This window comes from Papilio machaon, chromosome 4, assembly GCF_912999745.1.
Source record: "Papilio machaon chromosome 4, ilPapMach1.1, whole genome shotgun sequence".
Taxonomy (NCBI): domain Eukaryota; kingdom Metazoa; phylum Arthropoda; class Insecta; order Lepidoptera; family Papilionidae; genus Papilio; species Papilio machaon.
The window spans coordinates 9,446,308-9,468,791 of NC_059989.1; the positions used below are offsets into that span (position 1 = coordinate 9,446,308).

Genomic DNA, 22,484 nt, shown 5'->3' on the forward strand with positions numbered 1-22,484 from the left:
TAACAAATAAACCTGTAAAATTACTAATTCAGTGACAAATTAAATACGACGTATGCGTGTACTTGGGTTGGATATTTAAAAGTTATAAAACAAAAAGTGAAACTACAATTTTCTTTTGAGGATCTTAAACAATTTGTACAAAGATAGGGTTGTCACTCGGCACTTATCGATCGGCTGCAATTAGAGCGCAGGCCCTCAGCATTACCGTAAGTGACGCCATAAAACTGTGACTCGTCCCAGAGTCGTAAAGTCTCTTATCGTGTTGCGTCTTTTGAAACCCTACTTAGAAATGAGATATGAAACTATATATGACTAATTTAAAACATATGCTATTGTTTAATAATCTTTAGGTAATTTGTTAAAAGTAACTTTGTTGTATCAAGTAATGAATGTTTGAATTTTCAGGATGGCGAAAGACTGTTTATGGGAGCGCCTGGTACATTTTATTGGCAAGGTAAACAATCAAAAAAAATATTTAAAATATGTAAAACCTTTTTTGCAACAAACCGTGGTTATAGAACGGAAAGCGAGGTTTTGCGTCTTTTAAAGATTATTTTTTTGTATTTATTTTGAATTGTAATGTATAGATATATGAAAATTGAAATTATAATAACAATCCACAGGAAGAACGATATCAATAGACACTAGCGCAAGGTTCGACTACTTTATGCCGAAGGAAGGTAAAGAGAAATGTCCTTGACGGCCTCTCCATGTAACTCTTAACCTAAATAACATAACGACAGGCTTACATACGCCTAATCCTTCGAAACAAACCTGCAGATACATTTTCAGAATTTACAATCAACATTTCTGTGACTTTGAGCGCGTAAAGTTCAACCAAATTTCTTATATTACCACACTTAAAATAAAAAATAGCAATTTTTACATTTAGCAATTTCAACTTTCAAAATTAAGTTTTTATTTACGCATATATGAGCTGTATTAAATTAAATATTCCAGCATTCACTTTGATAAATGTTTTGACTATTCAATGATCTAGATTGATTTGATACAAGTATTTGAAAATTACACTTCATTATTTTAGGATTATCTAAATGTTTATTAAATCAAAAGTAAAATAAAAACTTGCCTGTGTCTTTCCTGGACCGTTACTGCTCAAAATGTCACAGAAACAATGTTGAAATTCTATCCATTGACAATCATGTCAACTCATTCATCATTTGGCATAAATCCATGCCAGAACAAAGCTTCGACTAACGTGAAATAAGCCGTCCCATTATATCGACTATCCATACAACCCATGTCCATACATTTGCTATAGTTGGACCATGTATTGGTGTAGATGCACGAAATTTCATTGCAATCATGGCCTGTCTACATGATATTGTGCTAACTCGATGTCTGATAATGATGTAAGATATAAACATGGTTTTCGGGGCGTAGATCCTGGGAAAATTATAAATGTGTTAGATAAACTAATTTTAAAATATAATCAAAAAAATGCTACGCTTCGACAAGGCTTTATGGTAAACAGCAAAACAGAAGATATAGGGGTCTTCTTAATTTAGCCGGATTTGTTCCGAGGGGTGGCACAAAATCGAAAATAGAATGCTTTCGATGTTCATTAACAGCTAACGACTTTTTGAGTTCATCAGGAGTGCTTTGAACTTTAGTTTGGTTTTATCTAATGATTAATTTAAATTGTCGCTTTACTATTTCTGATTTTGTTCCTCCTTTCGTATAGAACTGTAAGGAATTTTGATTTTATACTTACTTTTGAAGGATATATGTGTAATTTTATTTACACAGATCTTCAACAATATTTAAAAGTGCAAAAACTAATTCTGAACCCATTATTACCATTACAAAGTTTATGATGGGTTTTATTGGTTTGATTAACGCTTCAAATAAACGGGGCCCACGCTTTTAACTAATTAGTAAAGAATTTAAACCATAATTGGCTTTTAACAAGGAATTCGGTAAAATTTAATACCGTGATTATTTTAATCTTGAGAATTTTAATTACGCTTTCATTGAAAAAGATTGGTTATGGATTTAAGATAAAATAAATTCTGATATTTGTACATATTTGAAATTGTCTTATAAAATGTTTTACGTTAATTAATAATAATAATATAAATGTACAAACATATTCAAAAATTAATAAAATAAGACGAAAAAAAAACTTGTACTTGACATTTAAAAATATACAAGAATTCTTTAACATACTAAAATCAGCATTCTTAAAAATCAATGTATCAATGTATCTTAGTTCAAATTCAATGTCTATTGATTATTTATGTCCAGGTCAACTCAAAGTTCAGATGATCAACGGCAAGAGGAGTCTCATCGCTACCCAAGAAGCCAACTCCAGTTACGATGACTCATACATGGGCTACTCTGTGACTGTAGGAGATTTCGCCGCACAAGGCGAGCAAGCAGTCGCCGTCGGGGTGCCTAGAGGGGCTGATTTGAAGGGATTGGTCAGTAAAGACTTAGATTGTTTACTTTTTTTCTTCTGTTTATTGGTTTTCGCAACCTATTATTTATTTTGTTTCTCGTCTTTCAATTTAATTATAAAATTAATGACGGTTTATTTTTTTATGTTTTATAAGAATGTGGATTTTTTCTTTAGGTTGTACTTTACACGTGGGATTTGGTGAATATCAAGAACATCACGGGCTCTCAAATCGGCGCTTACTTCGGCTACTGCCTGGCCACCGGCGACATCGATGGTGATGGCACTGATGACGTCATCGTCGGCGCTCCAATGTTCACTAAGCCCAAGTCTAGTGGCTACGAACATGGGAGAATATACGTCATCTATCAAGGAAAGGATAGGGTAAGAAACCTTCCGTTTTCTAAGTCCCCAGTTTTCTTTGATAAGTACTTTATTTCTGATGGCATATCTCTTTACAGTCATTTGTAAAGAACCACGCGCGGACAGGAGAAGTCTCGAGGGGCAGGTTTGGATTGGCCATCACATCACTTGGAGATATAAACTACGATGGATTTGGAGGTACCTAGTTCCTTATTCTTTTCTAGTGTAGCTCGATTAACCAGTTTTTTACTCATTAATTAAAATTTCATAAATTGTTTATACCAAAAATTTTAATAAGAGCATTCAATATTTCTTCGTTAGTCAGATTCAGACAAGATTATTCTCTCTAACTCCATGTTCGTTACTTAAAGACATAGCAGTGGGTGCTCCTTACGGCGGCGAGAACGGCAAGGGTGTGGTGTACATATACCACGGCGGCGAGAGCGGCATCGCGGAGAAGTACTCGCAGGCTATCACCGCCGAGGAGATCAGCCCCTCTCTCAGCACCTTCGGATTCTCGTTGTCCGGTGGAGTTGACCTCGATGACAATCACTACACTGACCTGGCCGTTGGTGCTTACAAATCTGACAGCGTTGTGTTTCTAAAGTAAGTATGATTATATCCATATTTTGTTTAGTATTATCATCTTCTTGTAGTTATTGAAGGGAAGGTTATTATATTCTGGAGGTATTATTGACTTTTAAGAAATATAGAAAGACTACTTCCTTTCCGTGTTTAATTTAATCCCTTGTCTCCAGATCCCGTCCCGTGGTGAAGGTGATGGCTGCGGTGAAGTTCACTGGAGCCACCAAGCTGATCTCTATGTCTGAGAAGAACTGCCGACTGACGAATGGCACGCAGGTCTCCTGCGCACATCTCATGTACTGCCTCTCTTACAATGGGATCAACGTCGACCAGCAAATAGGTAACTAACATTTTAAACATGAAGTTCCTTCGTCTCTCCCCTCAATGGATTTTAATGCGGTATTCACGAGGAAGATTAAAAGCATAAAATATTACAAACTTTCGCAAAGTGTGTGTATAATTGACATTTCTCTTTTCCAAGCGGAAGGATATATCTGTTACTTCGGTGAGTGGTGGTAGAGACAAGTAGTTCATGTCACTTTGTGTAAACGTTTTAATGTTCATTATATTTTCTTTTAAGGAGAAACGGCTAAAGAATAAAGATTGTATATAGGATGTTAAAAACGCACCAGCTACTCTTTAGCTTCACTTGAATGTTAGAACATTTTTTTCTGTGTCATAGTATTATGTGCTTCTAGTTGTTTTAGTTTTAGAAAACCCAACATGATTATTATTAGGTATTTGACAGACGCCAAAAAGCTCAGAAAAAAAACTTGTAAATACCGAATCAGATTATACTTATACTTATGTACGTAATGTCCTTTAAAGCCTTAAACATGTTTATTGTTGAAAATATATTTGACTTCTCTCACGTGGCCGCCAGATTTCGAGGTGACCCTGGACTTGGACTCCCGTCAGAAGAGCAGCAAGCGTATGTTCGTGTTCGACACGCGGCAGAGCTCTTATACTACGCACATCCTGCTCACCAAAGGACAAGAGGAGTGCCGTGAAATGGAGGTCTACCTTGACGTGAGTACATCAGGGTTACAATAAACTCTGCATACTCAAAAAAGTATCATGTCTACATTCTAATGTCGTATTACTTTGGGTACAAAGAATCGAGCTAAATATATAATTGTAGAAAATATAGTCACTGACTGATAAACCGGAAATGGTATAAGATACTAAAGAATAGAGAAAGTGCCAGCAATTTATTTGCCCGGTTTATATTTCTGGCGGCCGCAGATCATGATTTTAATCTTTAAGACGTCTTATTAGATAGATTTAATTTAATGATCCTCATCAATAAAGTGCGCAACTCTATATCTACTTATAAATAGCCTACAAATAATTTGGCTATGCAATGACATCTCAGGAGGATATCCGCGACAAGCTGAGCCCCATCGAGGTGAAGATGAGCTACGAGCTGGTGACGCAGCCATCGGGCGAGGTGGTGCCGCCCGTGCTCGACCGCACCAAGAGCATCGTTCAAACGGATTCACTCAATATACAGAAGAATTGCGGCCCCGATAACATCTGCATACCAGATCTCAGCATGGCTGCTTCTACGTAAGTAACAAATACGATTTAGGGTCCTTCAAGAAGCATGTACTTTTTCGATTTAAATTGCACCCATATACTGTTCGTAAGAAACGGGATTCTTACCACGATTAGGTAAGAATCCCGTTTCTTACGAACAGTATATTAGTAAAAACCACGAAAGTTTGAAGTTATATATTAAATTGCACCCAACTACTAGTATTGGTTTTAGAATGCATGGTTCATAAAATTGGAGTAATGCTACCAAGCCCCCAATATAGTCGTCCGCAAGAATAAAACTAAAGATTTGTCCACTATTGCCAAATTTTTAGGCCAGGCCTACGTCAGTTTTCAGACGCCTTTTAATTGGAACACGTTGATATAAAATAAATTTCAACTACATAGTTGAGAAGCATACATTATGAACCTTACTAAAACTCCACAGGCAACAAACGAACTTCGTTCTGGGCACTGGTGAGAATTTGAACATCGACGTGAAGATCTACAACTACGCGGAGGACGCGTACGAGGCGGCGTACTACCTGCAGCTGCCGGCCGGCGTCAACTACACTCGCATGGAGCGCCTCGACAAGGAGACCGCCGACGCCACCACCGTCTACTGCACCGTCAAGAACAGGGACGGACACAACGTGCTCAAGTGCGAACTCGGCAACCCAATGGCCAGCGACCAAAAGGTATGATATATAGATTGAGGGTTGTGCCAACTTTTGTATTGTATAACGAAACATTCTTATTTACTTTTAAGATAGATAATTGAAATATTTGTACATAATGTGATTCATAATAATTGACGAATGAATAATTTTCCAGCTGAACTTCCGCGTGGTGCTGGAGGTGGACTCGCAGGTGAACGACTTGACGTTCGACATGGAGGTGAACTCTACCAACCCCGAGCCGCCGGAGAGTCGCAAGGACAACAAGATGCGTTTGGCCATCGGCGTCGTCGTCAAAGCTGATCTATCCATCATCGGGTAACTTGCTTTTTGGTAGAAAAACTGAGAACTATAGAATAATTGAGATAATATCAATATTTTTGGGACTACATACTAAAAAAACAGTTTATGTTTCTAATTTACAAATTAATTATTTAACCATTCGAGTTTATTTTGATATAACTAAGATGACAACGTGACATGACAATCTTAGATTTTTGATTGGAGCAAAGCCAGAGTAGGTAATATTAAATTTTTACCATAGCACATCGGACCCACCGGAGCTGCATTACAATGCGTCCCTGTACGATGCCATAAATCCTAAGAACGACTCTGCGCTGGGCCCTCAGATCATATACAAGTACAACATCAAGAACGAGGGGCCCTTCGCCGTCGACGAAGCGGACATCTACATTATGTGGCCTTACCAGACACTCACAGGTGACTAAACTTTCAACTCTCAACTCTAAGACTAAGAAAAATTGTTTTTTGTTTCGTTAAAACGGTTTTCTTCCGCATCCTGTTCATCTGTGGTGGCATTTTTTTAATACTTTATTAATTTAAGCCGTTGATATTTTATTTCCTCATAAAGTGTGCATCTTACTAAAACATGTCATATATCATTAAAGTTAATTCTGTAAGTGTTATGTGTTTCAGGCGAGAACCTGATGTACATGTTGGTGCAGCCGCAGAGCCTGGGCGAGCTGGTGTGCGATGTGGCGCGCCAGGTCAACCCCGCCAACCTGCAGGTCGCCAATCCCTACGCCTACATGCTCACAAAGGAGAAGGAAGGTAAGTGCTCGTCGATCAAGTGTTACCATTTAACAGTATCACGTAAGTAATTTAAGACTTATTAGATCGATTATATCATTTATAGTTTTACTTGAGTTTTCTTGTACAAACAATTTCGTTGTTTGTAAAAGGTTTAAATAATTTGCAGCTATGTTGAGTAGCGGCATGTACGCCGCGGCCCAACTCTCCGGAGGAAGCGGATACTACGGACAACGTATGTATTTCAATTATTAATTATTTTTCAACAAATTCTTATTTTATTACTGAAAATGTAAAAAATAAAACATTGCAGAATTCTGGGAACAACAAACTTTTACAAATGAGAACTCTCAGAGCGGTAAAGTGTCCGGCGGCGTATCGGGCGGACAAGTGTACGGCGGCCAGGCTACCGGGGGACACTTCGCCAGCGGCGGAGCTGCCACTGGACAGTACGAAGGCGGACAGGTTTACAACACACAATACGGCAGCGGACACGTCGCCAGCGGCGGCTATGGCGGTGGACAGACGTCCGGTACGCAGTACGGAAGCGGACAAGGCGGTAGGCAGTTCAATGCCGGCGCTGCGAGCAACAACGGAGGAACATACTTTTACAACAAGACATGGACCAGCGGCAACGACTTCGGGGAGGACTTGACGGCGGAACAACAGGAACAAATAAGGAAAGCTTTGCTAGTGGCGGCCACCAATCCCAACTACCAAGGTTCCGTTGAAAGGAAATTCACCGAAGGCAGTTATAGTCAAGGTGGCAGCGTCCAGGGTCAGGGTTCATACGGCCAAGGTAGTAGAGTAAACTATGGACAGGGTCAAGGATCCTTCATCCAAGGAGGTCAAGTCCAACAACAAGGAGGCTTCGAAGGCAGACAACAAAGTGGCTACAGCAATGGCTACGCGACGCATGGCTTCGCGCAAGGAGGTCAGGGTCAAGGCGCGGTGGACAATGGCGGCGTGTATGGCCAGGGCGGACAAGTGGTGCGAGTTAGAAACAAGACGATAGTTTACGATCAAAATCATAACATAGTATCTCAGACTGAAACGAGTACAGAATATGGATCCTTGGGACACGAAGGTGAAGCTGGCAGTTCTTTTAATACGTAAGTAACTTTGTCTTTCTTTTTCCTACGTATTTTTCAGTGATTCTAAAAAATAAGCTATCGCGACAGTGAAAAAAGAGAGCTTGCTGGGATGATAGGGAATTTTACTTGCTTTTCAGGTACGTGAACAGTCAAGCGGGCAATCAAAACCGAGGATCCGGGCAGAGCTTTGTGCACGGCTCATGGTCCACGACGGAGACGGTCAACCCTGATCTCTTCAAGGCCGGCTCCAGCAAGTTCCGGGGACAGTTCAGCGTCACTGTAGTGGGCGATGAGGACGAAGACGAGATCGGCGGCTTCGGAGCGTACGCTGCGAGCAATCCTAACAACGAATTTAGATTCGGTATCGCCGATGTTTCTGGAAGTCAAGGAAACCAAGCGTCTGGAAGTGCGCAAAGCGGCTCCAGGGGTGTCTCTAACTCTGGTTACCAGGCGAGCTACGGGAATGCTCAGAATTCCGGATACCAAGGCGGAGCTGGATTCCAAGGAGGCAGTTATCAGGGTGGAGGCGCGTACGCTGCAGGCGGCGGCAGCAGCTACTCATATTCTTCACAATCAGGTAATGAGTGCCTTCTGCCGCAGGTAAATAGGAATAAGTTTTAACTATTCTGTCCTTTTTTGCAGAATATGATTAAGTGTTCGTTTATATTTAGGTGGCCAAAGCGGTTACAGCTCTCACTCGGGCGGCAGCTTCGGGACTCAATCGCAACGTCGCGAGAGCACCAGGCGCCGTCGACAGGATCAGGTAAAGAAAAGTTGAAATCGATAAATAGATTAATACATGGAGACTCGTAATGACCATTTCCACTGATGCTCCAGACAAATAACGCGATGCAACATTTCAGGTGGATCTGGAATTAAAGGAGATACTACAGAAGTGCGAGGAGAAGTACAAGTGCGAGGTGGTGCGGTGCCGCACCGGCCGGCTGGCGAAGGGGCAGGAAGTCTGGGTCGCCTTGAGGTCCAGGGTCAACGCCTCCGTCTTGAGTGAGGTGAGAAAAATAAAAGATGATGAACGACGTAGCCGTCGATGTGATAACCGATGTCAGCATGCTACACGAGTGTGTGTGCGCAGATGTCAGCGGAGCGCACGGTGGTGTTGTCGACGCTGGGCGCGGCGCGGGTGTCGCGGCTGGCGGGGGGGCGCGCGGGCGGGGCGGGGGCGTGGCGCACGGCGGAGGCGCGCGCCTCGCTCTCGCCGCAGCTGGAGGCGCTGCCGGGCGGCGGAGTGCCGCTCTGGCTGGTCGTGCTGGCCGCCGTGCTCGGCGCGCTGCTGCTGCTGCTGCTCATCTATGCACTCTACAAGGTAACTATTTAAAGCATATTTAAATGTTTGAGATAAAAGATTATTATACCCATCGAAATTCGCAACCATTTGAAAGGAAGCGTTGCCATAAGGTAAGAGGTATGAGGGCAGTGGATACCTGTCAACGGAGGTTCGTCTCGTCTACCATTTCCCAGTTATGACTACACGGTGCGACGCTACAAAACTATATAAGCCGATTATAAAATAAGGAAAACGATTAAATTTCAGTGCGGCTTCTTTAAGCGCAACCGTCCGTCGGACCACACCGAGCGGCAACCTCTGAACGGTCGCGACGAACATCTTTGATATCCAACCACCGACCTGGGCGTGACGAGTGACACGCCCGGCACCGCCCGCTCCCAACACACCATAGACACAGCGGACACGGCGGACACCGCGGAAACTGCCGACACGGCTGATTCCGCCGACACGGTTGACTCCAGCTCGTCCAGTTCTTCGACTGACGCCGCCAGTGACGTCACCAGCCAAGACTCGTCCAGCGGAAGGTACTGACCACACGCTAATCATAAAAAAGTCCTTGTCTTTAAGTTTTAAATCTAAAAGCCTTTAGCACTTAAAATATCTTGTTTGGCCTGATTTTTTGTCACAACAAAGACTGTAGTGTCTATCAAAATAACGTTATTTATCAATACTTGCTTGTGTCTAATTATGTATAGTTTCTAGTAATGTCATTTAGGTATGTCGCTGGTGATGTCACTGCTTGTAATGGTGTTAACACCGCACATAGATGGCAGACAAAGTGTATAATGTAAAAAATCTTAGCTACATCGTTGTATACTTTTTGCATACATCTTTTTAATAGATACTTTGTCTCCCAGCTATGTTTCTAGATGTTTTAATAAAGTGATGAGAAAACTAGTTTTTAAGTTAATATGCAATAATTAGCTCCGCGATTATCTGCCAATTGTAAATAATATGTACAGTCACACACACTAGAGCCTCATGAAATATTGTAAAAAAAATGATTATTTTTTCCGCTGAGCCTTAGCTGTTTTTTTTATTCGAAAAACTGATTAAGTTTTCGATGGATAGTCGAAATCACATTTTTTAATAATGTTTAGATTAATAACTAGTCACTTCAATGAAATTTATAATGTAATTTTCACGATAGGACATTGTAGTAAACTAGAGAAAAAAAAGAAAAAAAACAAACTGTACGACACAGGTGAACAGTTTAGTTAATAATGTTATCTATAGAAATGTGTCATAATTCTATTTTTATAAAATGGTAATGTTGCACTATTTTAAAATTATTAAATACTGACCGAATCATTTATTTTACAATTATAAATATTTAAAATATTTGGAAATAGTCCCCTAAATATTTATAAATGATTTTTTCGGCGATACTTATATTAAACTCTAAAACAATATCATTTTGTAAACGATAGTAAATATTTTAAAATCGGTTTCTTATTTCAAAACGGTTCAATTAAAATTCTTTGTATCAAGTAAGCAATAATTTATTAAATAAGTCAATTAAAAATAACATATCTGTCTACGTTTTAATGGAAAAAAATATTATATTTTGTAATTTAAATTAGTGAAAAGCAATAAAGCATGTTTTGCACAAATTTATATATAAAATTGAACAAAATTTATTCTAAATATTTTAGTTAGTGAACTTAATATGTAAATTGAATAGTACATATATTATTTAGAGAAATTTACAGTAGTCTATTCTGAATTTTTTGCTTGTAGGTTTTAAATCAATCTTCGTAAAGTGAATCAGTAAACAAAATAAAAAATGAATTCTAATTTTTTTTCTTTCATATTTTTATATATTTGGAGGCGATTCTAATTTATATTATATCTCATTTATTATATAAATGTGAAAAGTATTTGATATAATTTAATTATTATAATATTTTCCTTTGTTCAGAATAGATTTATTAAAAACAAACTGAATCAATCGTCTACGTGCCTTCTATTAACTGCCAGTTACTAATAAATTTTAATGTAAATATTATAAGACTTTATTGTTTTATTAATAATTATTTAGTTGTTACATTTTTCCACAGAATTTAATCGATTCTGGTTAAAAATTGTACTTAATTTTTATAGATTTAAACGCGATGAGAAATCAATTGAGGCAACATTTTTTGTGAAATTAAATGACATAACTTTTTAAAATCCAATTCTAATTTTCTTAAAAAAAATTAAATTCTGTGAAAAAATGTAGACGTTTAAGATCCTTGTGAGCGTTTATCACGCTTTTGTTACATTTTTTATTTTAATAATTTATTTCTCATAATTGTATTAATTATTAATAATTCCGCTTCTACTTATAAGTTAATTGAACTAAAATATAAATATAGAAGCCATAATAATGGAGCGAAAAGTTTATTTTGGTTGTTTGTCTGGGTATTTTTTTGCATTTACCAAAAAAAAGTAAAATCGTAATAAATTTTTTTTTGTTTTAAAATCGTCTTTTTTGCAACCCTTTACAGTCTACACAACGCTATAAATCATAGCAGTACATGTTAAAACGATATATATTTAATATTATAATCCAATCGAACCGGGACAAGAAGTGAGAGTCCAAGGGACCGCGATTTTTTTTTTTTAAGATACATTAGGCGTTCCTCACGACAACATTAATAAAGCATATAAATGATCATTCATAATTTCAAACATCCTTTAACTTGATATTTTAAATGTTTATTGACAGTGGTATTGAAAAACTAATCTTAATTGGATTACACAAGTTCTGATAGGTCTAAACAAATTAAACCATATTCGCATTCCTAAACAATCTGTCTTAGTCACTTTACCGAACTTGGTATATGCTACTTTCAGAGGTAGTAATTTAATTTCTGGATCTTCAAATTGGCCATCTTACTAATATTAGTAAAGCAAATGTTTCGATGGATGGATGTTTGAAGGTATCTCCGGAACGGCTCGACAAATCTTGATGAAATTTGGCACTGATGTAAAAAACAGTCTGAAACATATAGGCTACTTGTTAAGTATTTTTTTATTCCACGCGGACGGAGTTGCGGGCGATAGCTACTTAACAGATAAAAGACCTTATCGCGGTACGGTTTAAAAAAGGTTGCAGCGCAACACATTTCGAGTTTTCCTCAAAGATAAAGCGCCTATATATTACAAAATATGCTCGTTAATTTTCATAAATCAAAAGTGTGAAGTAATTGAACGGACGCTATCAAGAGCTCTCGATATATAAATAATAAAAAATGAAAACAATTTACATAATAAATGTAATTGCCTTACTGGCAGTTGTGCCAACGACGCACGGATTTTTGTGTCTTCTTTTTGGCCTCAACAACATTGCGACAGAGATTAATCAAGCCATTGCTTTGAGACAGCGTTTGCTTTTAAACAGACAGCTTTTAAACATCTACCGTAACTATTATAATACTCCTAGGTACCCGGTAATAGGTAGTGGTTTATACATGGTGCAGCAAGATAATTTAAATTTTAAGAAACGAATGGCACTTGCAATGCAGGCGACTCCCAGACCTAATTCTGCTACTCAGCAGGGAAATAACAACAACAATATGGAGAAGAATTCGAACAATAACGACCCCGACAGAACGGCTGCCGGTCTTGATCTACGAAGGTTGTGAAGTCACACGTCTCAATCAGACTTCTCACACATCAATTTTGAAATAGAGAGATCAAATATGGAGTAAGGGTAACATGAATTCATAGTTTAAATAAAAAAATTATATTATGCTCGACTTTGTTGATTTTTTTAGAACTGCCATGTTTTATAATTGTTGCTTCTTCTTTATATTGTGACATATTTTAATGCAGAGTCCTAAGTTGTTTGTGCTTGGTTTGGTATTATGACAAATAAAAAAATTAAACATATTTGTTTTTTTTCTTTTTAATCTTACTGACGTATTATTTGAATTCTTCTAGAAAGCACACTTTATGGATTACATGATAAATTAAAGTCATGTTTTTCAAAAAAAAAAATTAAACCATTAATATCACAGATTAAAAGAAAGACGCTACGCACAAAGAGATCCATTACCATACCATCTTATCTTATCTTACTAATATTATAAATGCTGAATGTTTGGATGGATGGATCGATAGATGTTTTTTGTTTGAAGGTATCTCCAGAACGGCTCAACGGATCTCGTTACAATTAGGCATAGGTGTAGATCATAGTCTGAAAGAACATATAGGCTACTTGCTAAGTATTTTTTTTATTCCACGCGGACGGAGTTGCGGGCGACAGTTAATTAACAGATAAAAGACCTTAACGCAGTACGATTTAAAAAGGTTGCAGACAGACTTAAAGCGCAACACATTTCGGGTTTTCCTCAAAGATAAACTCCTATATATAGCAAAATATGCTCGTTAATGTTCATTAATCATAAGTGTGGATTAATTGAACGGACGCTATCAAGAGCTCTCGGTATATAAATAATAAAAAATGAAAACAATTTACATAATAAGTGTAATTGCCTTACTGGTAGTTGTGCCAACGACGCACGGACATTTGGATGAACTTCTTTTTGGCCTCGGCAACGTTGTGAGAGGAATCAAACAAAACATCGGATTGAGACTTATGGGTTTAAATAGGTACCCTAACTATGGATACCCTTATAATAGTTACAATGATATAAACATGTTGCAGCAAGAAAATCAATATTTAAAGCAAAAATATGAAGCTATGGTGCACAGGGATCGTAGACCTGGTGCTGAACAGATACACGTTCATAACAACAACTATATGGTTATGAATCCGAACAATTATGACCCCGACAGAACGGCTGCCGGTCTTGATCTACGAATGTTGTGAAGTCACACGTCTCAATCAGACTTCTCGCACATCAATTTTGAAAAAGAGAGATCAAATATGGAGTAAGGGTAACATGAATTCATAGTTTGAATAAAAAAATAACATTATGCTCGATTTTGTTGATTTGAATTGTTTATTTTTTAGAACTAGAATATTTTATAATTTTTGCTTGTTCTTTATATTGTGACATATTTTAATGCAGAGTTCTAAGTTGTTTGTGCTTGGTTTGACAAATAAAAAAATTTAAATATATTTGTTTTTTTGTTTCTTTTTAATCTTACTGGCGTATTATTGGAATTCTTCTAAAAAGAACACTTTATGGATTATATGATAAACTACCTGTGCCCGCGACTTCGTCCGCGTGGAATACTGTCTTCGGGTAGCGCTTTTTAAGGCTTATTATTTTACTTAACTGACGTGTTATGCGTTGATGTATGGATGTAAAAAAATATAGAGAGGTGTGCCAGAACTGGGCCAAATATAGGTCCTTAGTTTTTGCCTACCCCTCTGGGTTGGAGGCGTGAATTTTGTTGTTGTTCTTGTGGTATTTAACTTAAACTTATAGAAAATTACACCAACATATTACACTTATAAAACATTCAAATAAACAGCATATATTTCCATACAAACTTTCATCCACTTTTCCCTTTTGTCATATTGCACCCTTGAATGTAAAATTTTTACAAAATTGAATTTCATATTTATTTATATCAAATTAGCAGCCTTTAAAAAAGTTTCAAGCTTCTACCTGTAAAAATGTCGATACTTCCATACAACTAACAACACCCACTTTCGACCTCTTAAAACCCTTTTTTCGCATTAAAGAGTAGCCTATGTTCTTTCTGAGGCTCCAGACTAAATATTGGTAAGGGTAACAGTAAAACATATTAAACAAAACATTCACCAAAACCTCACTTATTGCTAAACAAAATTTCATCCCCTATTGTTCTTTAGCATCCTTGGGAGTAAAATTATTACAAAAAATTAATTTCATATTTATCTATATCAAATTAGCAGCCTTAAAAATAAGTTTCAAGCTTCTACCTGTAAAAATGACGATAATTCCATACAAACTTTCACCCCCACTTTCAACCCCCTACGACCCCTTTTTCGCGTTCTAATGCAACCTATGTCATTCCTCAGACTCTAGAGCTCTAGACTATCTGTGTACAAAATTTCATTTAAATTGGATCTCAACGGCTCAACGGATTTTGAATATGTTATTTTTAACATATTCTGGAAGAACACAGGCTACTTATTAAGATTTTTTTATTCCGCTCTTCCGGAGTCGCTGGCTATAGCTTGGTTATTAAAAAAGCAATGCAATGATGTGTTTCTCAACTACAATTTTGTACATGCCGATTTGAAGCCAATTAAAAAAAAACTTGCATAGCACTGATGTGATGAGGCTTATGTACTTGAACTTAAATCGCCATTGTTTTTGATTATCACTAAAACCTTTAGAAAAGCGTATACCCACAATGAATGACGTCTTAGGTAGTGGGTCGTCAGCCCATAAATGTTCTCACTGAGAGTAACCTGTAAGTCACAATGCTTTAGCCAACTACATTAGCCTTATGCTATCTTCCTTCACCGTTAGATAGTTGGATATATGTATATGAAATTCTAAAATCAAAAAACACATCAGCACATGGCGGGGATCGAATCCGGTCATGTAGATTATGGTCCGCTACGGTTTATTGCGCCATTCACACTCGATTACTTACCCTAGTAGTCTTGACAATTAGAAATAAACTTTGTAATTATAAATACAGATTTAACTTTCTAAGGTAATTATCACGTTATCATGTCCTTATTGACATCGAGTTGTTACTCTCGGGAATTCCGTTGTTTTTACCACAATTATCAATAATGACATGAGGTTATCAAATACACAATATTTTTAGTTAATATGAGCTCTTTTCTGGCATATTATAACATTATTTTTTTACCAAAATATATCATGTTAGTCCATTTTTTAATTTGGAATACCTAACATAGTTTTTAGTGATGGTGAAAAATGACACAAATGGATAATAATTGGCTGCCAAAGAAACGGGGCACGATTCCTATTGGTCCAAAATGGGGGTTCAAAGTTTGTATGGAGCAACGTTTTTCCTTAAGCAGAATTTCATGAAAATTGAGATAAATGCTTTTCAGCACAATTAATTAACTACGTCTTTTAGAATTTTTTAAAATTTCACCTCTAAAGGTCTAAAAATATGTATAAGTTTGTATTTATAAATATTTTAATAGCGTACACATGGGGCCTAGAGACTTGAAATTTTGCACATGTTTCTATTACTTCGTTTTTGAACACTATAAGAGATTTTTTTCAATGCATCTTCGTAAGGTCTAAAGTGGGTGCCCAAAGTTTGTATTGAGAAACATTATTTCTTTAGCAGAATTACTTGAAAATTGACATTAACACTTTAAAGAACAGATAATTTACTATGTCATTCAAGCTTTTTGATAATACGTATCCTGTAAATGTCTAAAAGGGGCGTTGAAGTTCGTATCTAACTGTTTGTTTGTGAGTTCGCCGACGTACACGGTTCTATACAATGTTTGCATTGAGTAGGTCCCGAAACTACTGAATCAATTTGAAAAATTTTAACTGCTGGGAAGCTACACTATCCCCATGTAACATAGGATATATTTATAACTAGATTTTTTTTATTCCGCGCGGACGAAGTCGCGGACAACTGCTAGTTTTTTCTAATTATACAAGATGTAATATGAAAGCAACAAAAATAGTTCAATACGTATAAATGAAAGCGGGAATTGATCATAAAGTAAATATCGCACGAGAGCAAAGCCAACAAAGCCACAGAGTATATTGCCGGGCTTTAGTAGAAACGACGCTACGTGATATATGAAGAACAATAAAAGAAATTGGATGGAGCGCGAAACGCGTCCCCCCTCCCCTGACGTCACAGCTAGTAAACTATCAAGTTGTAATATATAAGATGTACTTACATTGGGCAGAATAAAAATTACAACAGTATATACTACTCTTAATGTCAATTTATAATTATTGTAATGGATTTTAACGTACATTTTAACGATAGTTTTTTTTGGCAAACGAGAAAGCCGCCACTTGAATTCACCAAAATAACGAAGTGACTGTTGCCCATAGACATTTGCAAATGCGTTATCTAACTTTAATCGACAGAGGAGAGGACGCACACAAACAAAATGTTTTCCTTTTTTATGTGTCACAGAAAGATAATTTTTCCCCTTTCTATGCGTCCATTCTCATACCAAATCCATCTTCCATGCCATCCCTTCCTTAAAAGACTAGGAAGGGGAAGAGGATTAAAGTTAGGTCTCCGGCACGCGCACTCATCAAATGGAACGCAAAATTACTTTCAGTTGACGCCTGTGTTCTGTGTGGTCGTGCTATTGCATTGGTCGAGCCGATCTATTCGTGAAAAAGATGTTATTTTGGGCTCTAAGGTTTTGAACTTACATGCATAACCTTCGTGCAAATCCCTCGGTGTATGATATATAAAGTTAAGTATTTATACAATTTATTCAACACTCGATTTCTGGCACAATCCAAGAGTAAGGCAATTGCGTAAGCTTACATTGAAGTAACTTCTTACAAACTCTTGATATTTAAAACCCTTATATTACTTTTATTACACTTGAAAGAAAATAGAATATACTCGCTGTAGTTAATTTATTGCACTTTATACTTTTAAAATACATTGCATTGTTGTTTTAACTTAGTCGTAGTTTCTCCATACATAAAACCGCAGAAAACAGTTAGCCTGAAATAAATGAAAATAAATCCTTCCTTTGTTAAATTTAAACGGTATTTAAATATACATCCCATTTTCTCTTTTTGAAAGTGTAATAGCGACCGGAATGATCTCAGTTTTTTATTATCACTGCAATAATGTACGTTGATTTTTAGTTTTTGCTTTTCTTAAAATAGTTTATTCACTGAACAGATATCCTTGTCAGAAGTTATTAGGCGTCTACGAACTTTTGGTTCGTTTAGTAAAAATAGCAGTTTGTACGTGATTTCGTCCGCGCGGAATTAAAAAATAAACTAGTAATAAATAAAGCCTATGTCATCCGGGAATAGTGTAACTTTTCTAGAGTGAAACAATTTTTCAATTCAGTTCAGTAGTTTCAGTGTCTATTCAATGCACACAAACAAACAAATCATTTTTCATTATAATATTAGAGAATATCCATTATATTTGAACAGTGGTAGATCCCGCAACAACAATATTTGTTGGGTGCACGAATTGGCCGGGTCAACCGGTGCAATACCACGACCACACAGAAGACAGGCGTCAAGTGGAAGCTATTCCGCGTTTCGTCTGATGAGTGTGGAACCGGAAGCTTAATTTTAGTCCTCTTTCCCTTCCCACCCTTTTCTTATTAGGAAAGGATGGGAAGTGGAAGTGGATTTGGCGGAAGAGGGGACCCATAGGAAGGAGAAATATCCTCTTTCTGTGCGTCCCCTTTTCCATTGATTAAAGGTAGGCAACGCATCTGCATTTGCGGATGTCTATGGGCAACAGTCTCCTCGCTATTGGGGCGAATCCAGGTGGCCGTTTGCTCGTTTGTCACCTTGTACTATAAAAAAAAAAACAAAAAAAATGTTTTACAGATTATATCAACGAAATAAATCAACTGTTATATCAGTTATCAAGAATTATTTTGGCAGACAAGAAAAAATTCCTTTCAAACGCTTCATTTATTTGAAATGACTTTCTGATTAAGCGCCTGTTGATTTATTTCCTTATTTCTTAAATGAATTGGCACTTTCCAGAGATAAACTGCCGCAGAATTGTTTAACGGTGAAACTGGCTTTACGATCCGATATAGTGATTAAATATTGACATACTATAAATGTGACTAGACTTTGCAAGGGTTGAACTTATTACAAATATTGAGGTCTATTACGGGATAAAAACTATTCTATCTTTTTAATATGGACCAAACTACACATTGGACAAGTTATTAAATTTAATTAAGTTTTAACAGTCGTAGTTTCTTGGTTAATCCCGGATTCCGGGGTTTGCCCGGGCAAGACATGGTATGAAAAAGTTCACATTCAATAGGTCAGGGAACTTAGGACACGATAAGACGTCTGTATATAAAACAAAGCATTTGTTTTGTTCGTAACATTTCAGTTGTCGAGTGGCCGACCACCAGATACAGTGCATCAACAGCTTTCCGAATAAGTAACAAGCGAAAATGAAGATCATTTGCATAATCAGTGTTATTGCCTTACTAATAGTAGTGCCAACGGCGCAAGGCCATTTAGATGAACTACTTTTTGGCATCGGCAATACCGTGAGTGGTTTACAACAAAAATTCGGTTTCGGGCTATCTTTGGGTTTTAACGGATACCCTAATAATGGATATAGTGATGTATACAGGCTGCAGCAAGAAAACGAATATTTAAGGAGACAATATGAAGCTATGGTGCACAGGGATCGTAGACCTGGTGCTGAACAGATACACGTACATAACAACAACTATATGGTTATGAACCCGAACGATAAAGTATATGGTAGCGATCCAATACAACAAGGCTGACCATGAGGCGATAAGCCTGACTGACGACAATGTAATTCGCACTATCAGCAATATTATAAGTCACCGAGATCTTACTTAAAGTATAATTACTATTAAACTTAAAATTATTTCTGTAACTAATATTCAATATTTCACGGATTATAAAATGTGAATTTTACGTAGAAATAAAGAACCTACAACTAAGAACATTAAAAAATATAATATTAAAACTAAATTACGAGTATATATTTAAAAGGAAGGCCTAATTCCCTTTAGGCAAGGTTTCAAAAATACTATTTATTTATGGAACAAAAAAAATTCAATAGTTTATGCTCATTAAATGTTTAATATGTGCATATATTATATGTAATAAATATTTTAATAAAAAGATGTTGAGGTAATTTAAAACGGCCTATGTGATGCCTATGATGATCTTGGAATACCCGCGGCACAAAATATGTCGCTCGGTAATTCCGACGTATTTGCCACAATTGTTAATAATTTTGACCTCAGGGCACTATATCTAAACTTAGATACTACTAGCTGTCGCCGATGAATCCGTCCGCGCGGAATTAAAACAAAACTTTAACAACAAGAACACATAGGTTAAATACTCTAGTCTAGTCTTAATCTAGTCTTAATCTAGTCTAGTAGTAATAATCTAGTCTTCAGCCTAACAATTAATTCAAGAACCTACTTACAAAAATATTTAAAATATATTACAAAATTATCACTTATTTAAAAGTATAATTAGCTAAAACATATTAAGGAAAAAGTATCATCAAAATTTGTTCACCGATAGAGAAGTTACGAGACACACATGAAAAACATAGTAACTTACAAAGTCAGTTAAAAAAAATAATGTACAACGGAATGCATTTCTTGTGACTTACTCAATATATTAAAATTAATACTAACACAAATATTCAATTTCATTTTGTCAATATTTTTACTAGTCGTAAAAAAGAAGCACGTTGAATACAGGTTTCTTTTAAAATAAATAAATATCGGAGGTTGAAATACTGTGGCTTTTTCAGGGAGCAATACTGAACAAAAGATGGAAACATCTTTTGAGACGTTCTGATAGAATAGTGCTTTATTACAAATGAAATGTTAGTGTATTATTCAAGTTATGCTTCTACTGCTGACTAAAACTGGCGAAGGCTACGATTATATCAACATAAGTTAAAATGATTTAGGATTTTGCATTGCCTTTCCTTGTAAGAAAAGGAAACGCATGGGAGGAGGAATTCTCTTTCTGTGGGTCTTCTCACCCTTCGATTAGAAGTAGGTGACGCAACCGCAATTGCATCTATAGGCAGCGATCGCTTTACCATTTAGGTGAATTCAGGTGTCCACTTGCTTGTATGCCACTTTATAATATAAAAAAAGAAAAAATCACAATTCTTCATAAATGATGAACGTCTGTTTTAACGTGTGTCGATTTTTGTACAGATTTCATTTATACATACACATAGGTAGATTGACGACTAAAGTTTAGATATTTATAGTTAGTCCATATTTATGAGGTCGCGGCAGATAGTAAGTGATTAATTACACAAACTTATTATTCTGCACTTGATGATAAATATATATACTTGATGATAGTTATATTTATCAACCAAACTATCTATATGTATCAGACATATATAATATAGCAAGTCTATATAATCACTGATACGTGGCTTTGTGTTCATAAATATCTCGGCATTGAATCGAGTGAAGCGCACGGACCTTTGACAACATGAAAATTATATACGTATTCGCAATTTGTCTTTTGGCGTCCATTACTACTGCTGCTCCGTCACGCGAATTCCTTCATGCAGTCGGCAACAAGATACACGAAACCGCACACGTTGCTACATCAGAGATTTTCGATTGGTTCGCTTTGGGTAAAAGATTGGTTTTTGGTAAAGAGCCCGAAGTAACCACCGTTTCGCCGACCATAAGCCAAGAATCCTTGTATAAATGGGCACAAGCTACAAAAGAAATGGTTGATAAATTAAATAAAGACAATGAAGATATTAAGAAGAATCTCGCAGGCATCGTGGAGAAGAAGGCAACGCAAGAACCGAACGCCGGCGTCAACTACGACCCTGACAGAACTGAAATTGGTCTAGATTTAAGAAGTTTGTAAGTTTTATTTATATACTGAAAGTATGAATGTACATTAAAAATATATTTTGAAGAAATTTTCTTTTATATTGTCTCCTTAGGTAACAGTTTTTTCTTTTTTTTAACATCAATCATTGGGTTTGTTTTTGAAAAATAAGATTTAGTTTAGTAATGCCCCAAAAATGTAAATCGAGTGACCTAAGGAAAAACAATTAAAAAATTAATAAAAGAAATTGGAGGCGCCGGATATCGATCCCGGTACCTCTCGCATGCTAAGCGAGCGCTCTACCATCTGAGCTACGCCCCCGATACTGGTGGACTTTAAACAATTAATAGATGCTGGCTCCACGGCACAGGGAATTTTTACTTTCACTTCTCACGGCATTAACTAAGTAAGTAGCTAAGTTTGTTAGCGGATCTGATGCTAGAAGGCTAGTGGCTTGAACGTTAGGTGACAGCGAGCTTACGCCCGCCGCCGCGACGACCATGAGGTCCGGTACTATCAGTTGTGCAGTTCTTTCAAATGCGTGCTAACCTTTATACTTTAATTTAATTTTTTACTTTTCATTCTGAGGTGGATATTTTTCAGCGTGGTTGCCTATTCATAGTTACATTAAACTATTTATTTTTATGAGGTTTATACATACAAAGATAAAACTGTATCATAACTCTAAAATAATTCTTTCATCCGTGAACATTTTGTGAGTTTGCTGATAGAACTTCAAAGAGTCGTAATGAGATTTTAATGTAACACCACGGGCGATAATCGCGTTTGAATTATTCACACGAGGCGAACACGAGTTAGGGTTGCCATCTCTTTAGGTTGGTATCGTGTATATTCGTACTGCGGGAAACCGTGGAATTCGACTGCAGACATTAGTTATTATGTCAATGTAGTGAAAAGTAGTCGAAGTCAATGAAAGACATTATAACTTGTATAATAATATAGTAATAGAAGTAACACGGAACAAGAATT

At 36.7% G+C, this 22,484-nt stretch overlaps 2 protein-coding genes and 1 non-coding gene across 6 annotated transcripts in view; 2 read left to right on the top strand and 1 right to left on the bottom strand.

Moving 5' to 3' along the window:
- The window catches only part of LOC106720739 (integrin alpha-PS2), a 75,721-nt gene extending 65,644 nt beyond the window's left edge, over nt 1–10,077 (top strand). For 2 of the 4 annotated variants that reach the window (XM_045677807.1, XM_045677808.1), the window contains 20 exons: nt 406–454; nt 624–680; nt 2,269–2,444; nt 2,597–2,803; nt 2,881–2,980; nt 3,154–3,388; nt 3,541–3,707; nt 4,251–4,396; nt 4,743–4,936; nt 5,352–5,601; nt 5,738–5,898; nt 6,125–6,300; nt 6,517–6,651; nt 6,800–6,865; nt 6,944–7,742; nt 7,862–8,301; nt 8,396–8,487; nt 8,588–8,734; nt 8,818–9,048; nt 9,277–10,077. In XM_045677807.1, coding sequence (XP_045533763.1) covers nt 406–454; nt 624–680; nt 2,269–2,444; nt 2,597–2,803; nt 2,881–2,980; nt 3,154–3,388; nt 3,541–3,707; nt 4,251–4,396; nt 4,743–4,936; nt 5,352–5,601; nt 5,738–5,898; nt 6,125–6,300; nt 6,517–6,651; nt 6,800–6,865; nt 6,944–7,742; nt 7,862–8,301; nt 8,396–8,487; nt 8,588–8,734; nt 8,818–9,048; nt 9,277–9,354 — 3,906 coding nt within the window. In that variant the 3' untranslated portion in view covers nt 9,355–10,077. The remainder of the gene's footprint in view (nt 1–405; nt 455–623; nt 681–2,268; nt 2,445–2,596; nt 2,804–2,880; nt 2,981–3,153; nt 3,389–3,540; nt 3,708–4,250; nt 4,397–4,742; nt 4,937–5,351; nt 5,602–5,737; nt 5,899–6,124; nt 6,301–6,516; nt 6,652–6,799; nt 6,866–6,943; nt 7,743–7,861; nt 8,302–8,395; nt 8,488–8,587; nt 8,735–8,817; nt 9,049–9,276) is intronic. The other 2 variants (XM_045677809.1, XM_045677810.1) reach the window with 1 other exon arrangement.
- An 8,933-nt stretch (nt 10,078–19,010) lies between these two features.
- On the top strand, nt 19,011–21,545 carry LOC106720723. Its single transcript, XM_014515471.2, has 2 exons — nt 19,011–19,371; nt 21,476–21,545. Exons 1-2 carry the CDS (start codon nt 19,070–19,072, stop codon nt 21,528–21,530), a joined length of 357 nt encoding a protein of 118 aa, XP_014370957.2. The 5' UTR covers nt 19,011–19,069; the 3' UTR covers nt 21,531–21,545.
- A 197-nt stretch (nt 21,546–21,742) lies between these two features.
- Nucleotides 21,743–21,815, bottom strand: Trnaa-agc. Its single transcript has one exon. It is a non-coding gene; the product is annotated as a tRNA-Ala (tRNA).
- Nucleotides 21,816–22,484: the final 669 nt, after the last annotated feature.

Excerpts from the sequence above, each read along its gene's own strand:
- LOC106720723 (XM_014515471.2), top strand. The coding sequence starts at position 19,070 with ATGAAGATCATTTGCATAATCAGTGTTATTGCCTTACTAATAGTAGTG. Across the intron at positions 19,372-21,475 it reads AACTATATGGTTATGAACCC|CGTCAACTACGACCCTGACA; the intron begins GAACGATAAAGT and ends ACCGAACGCCGG.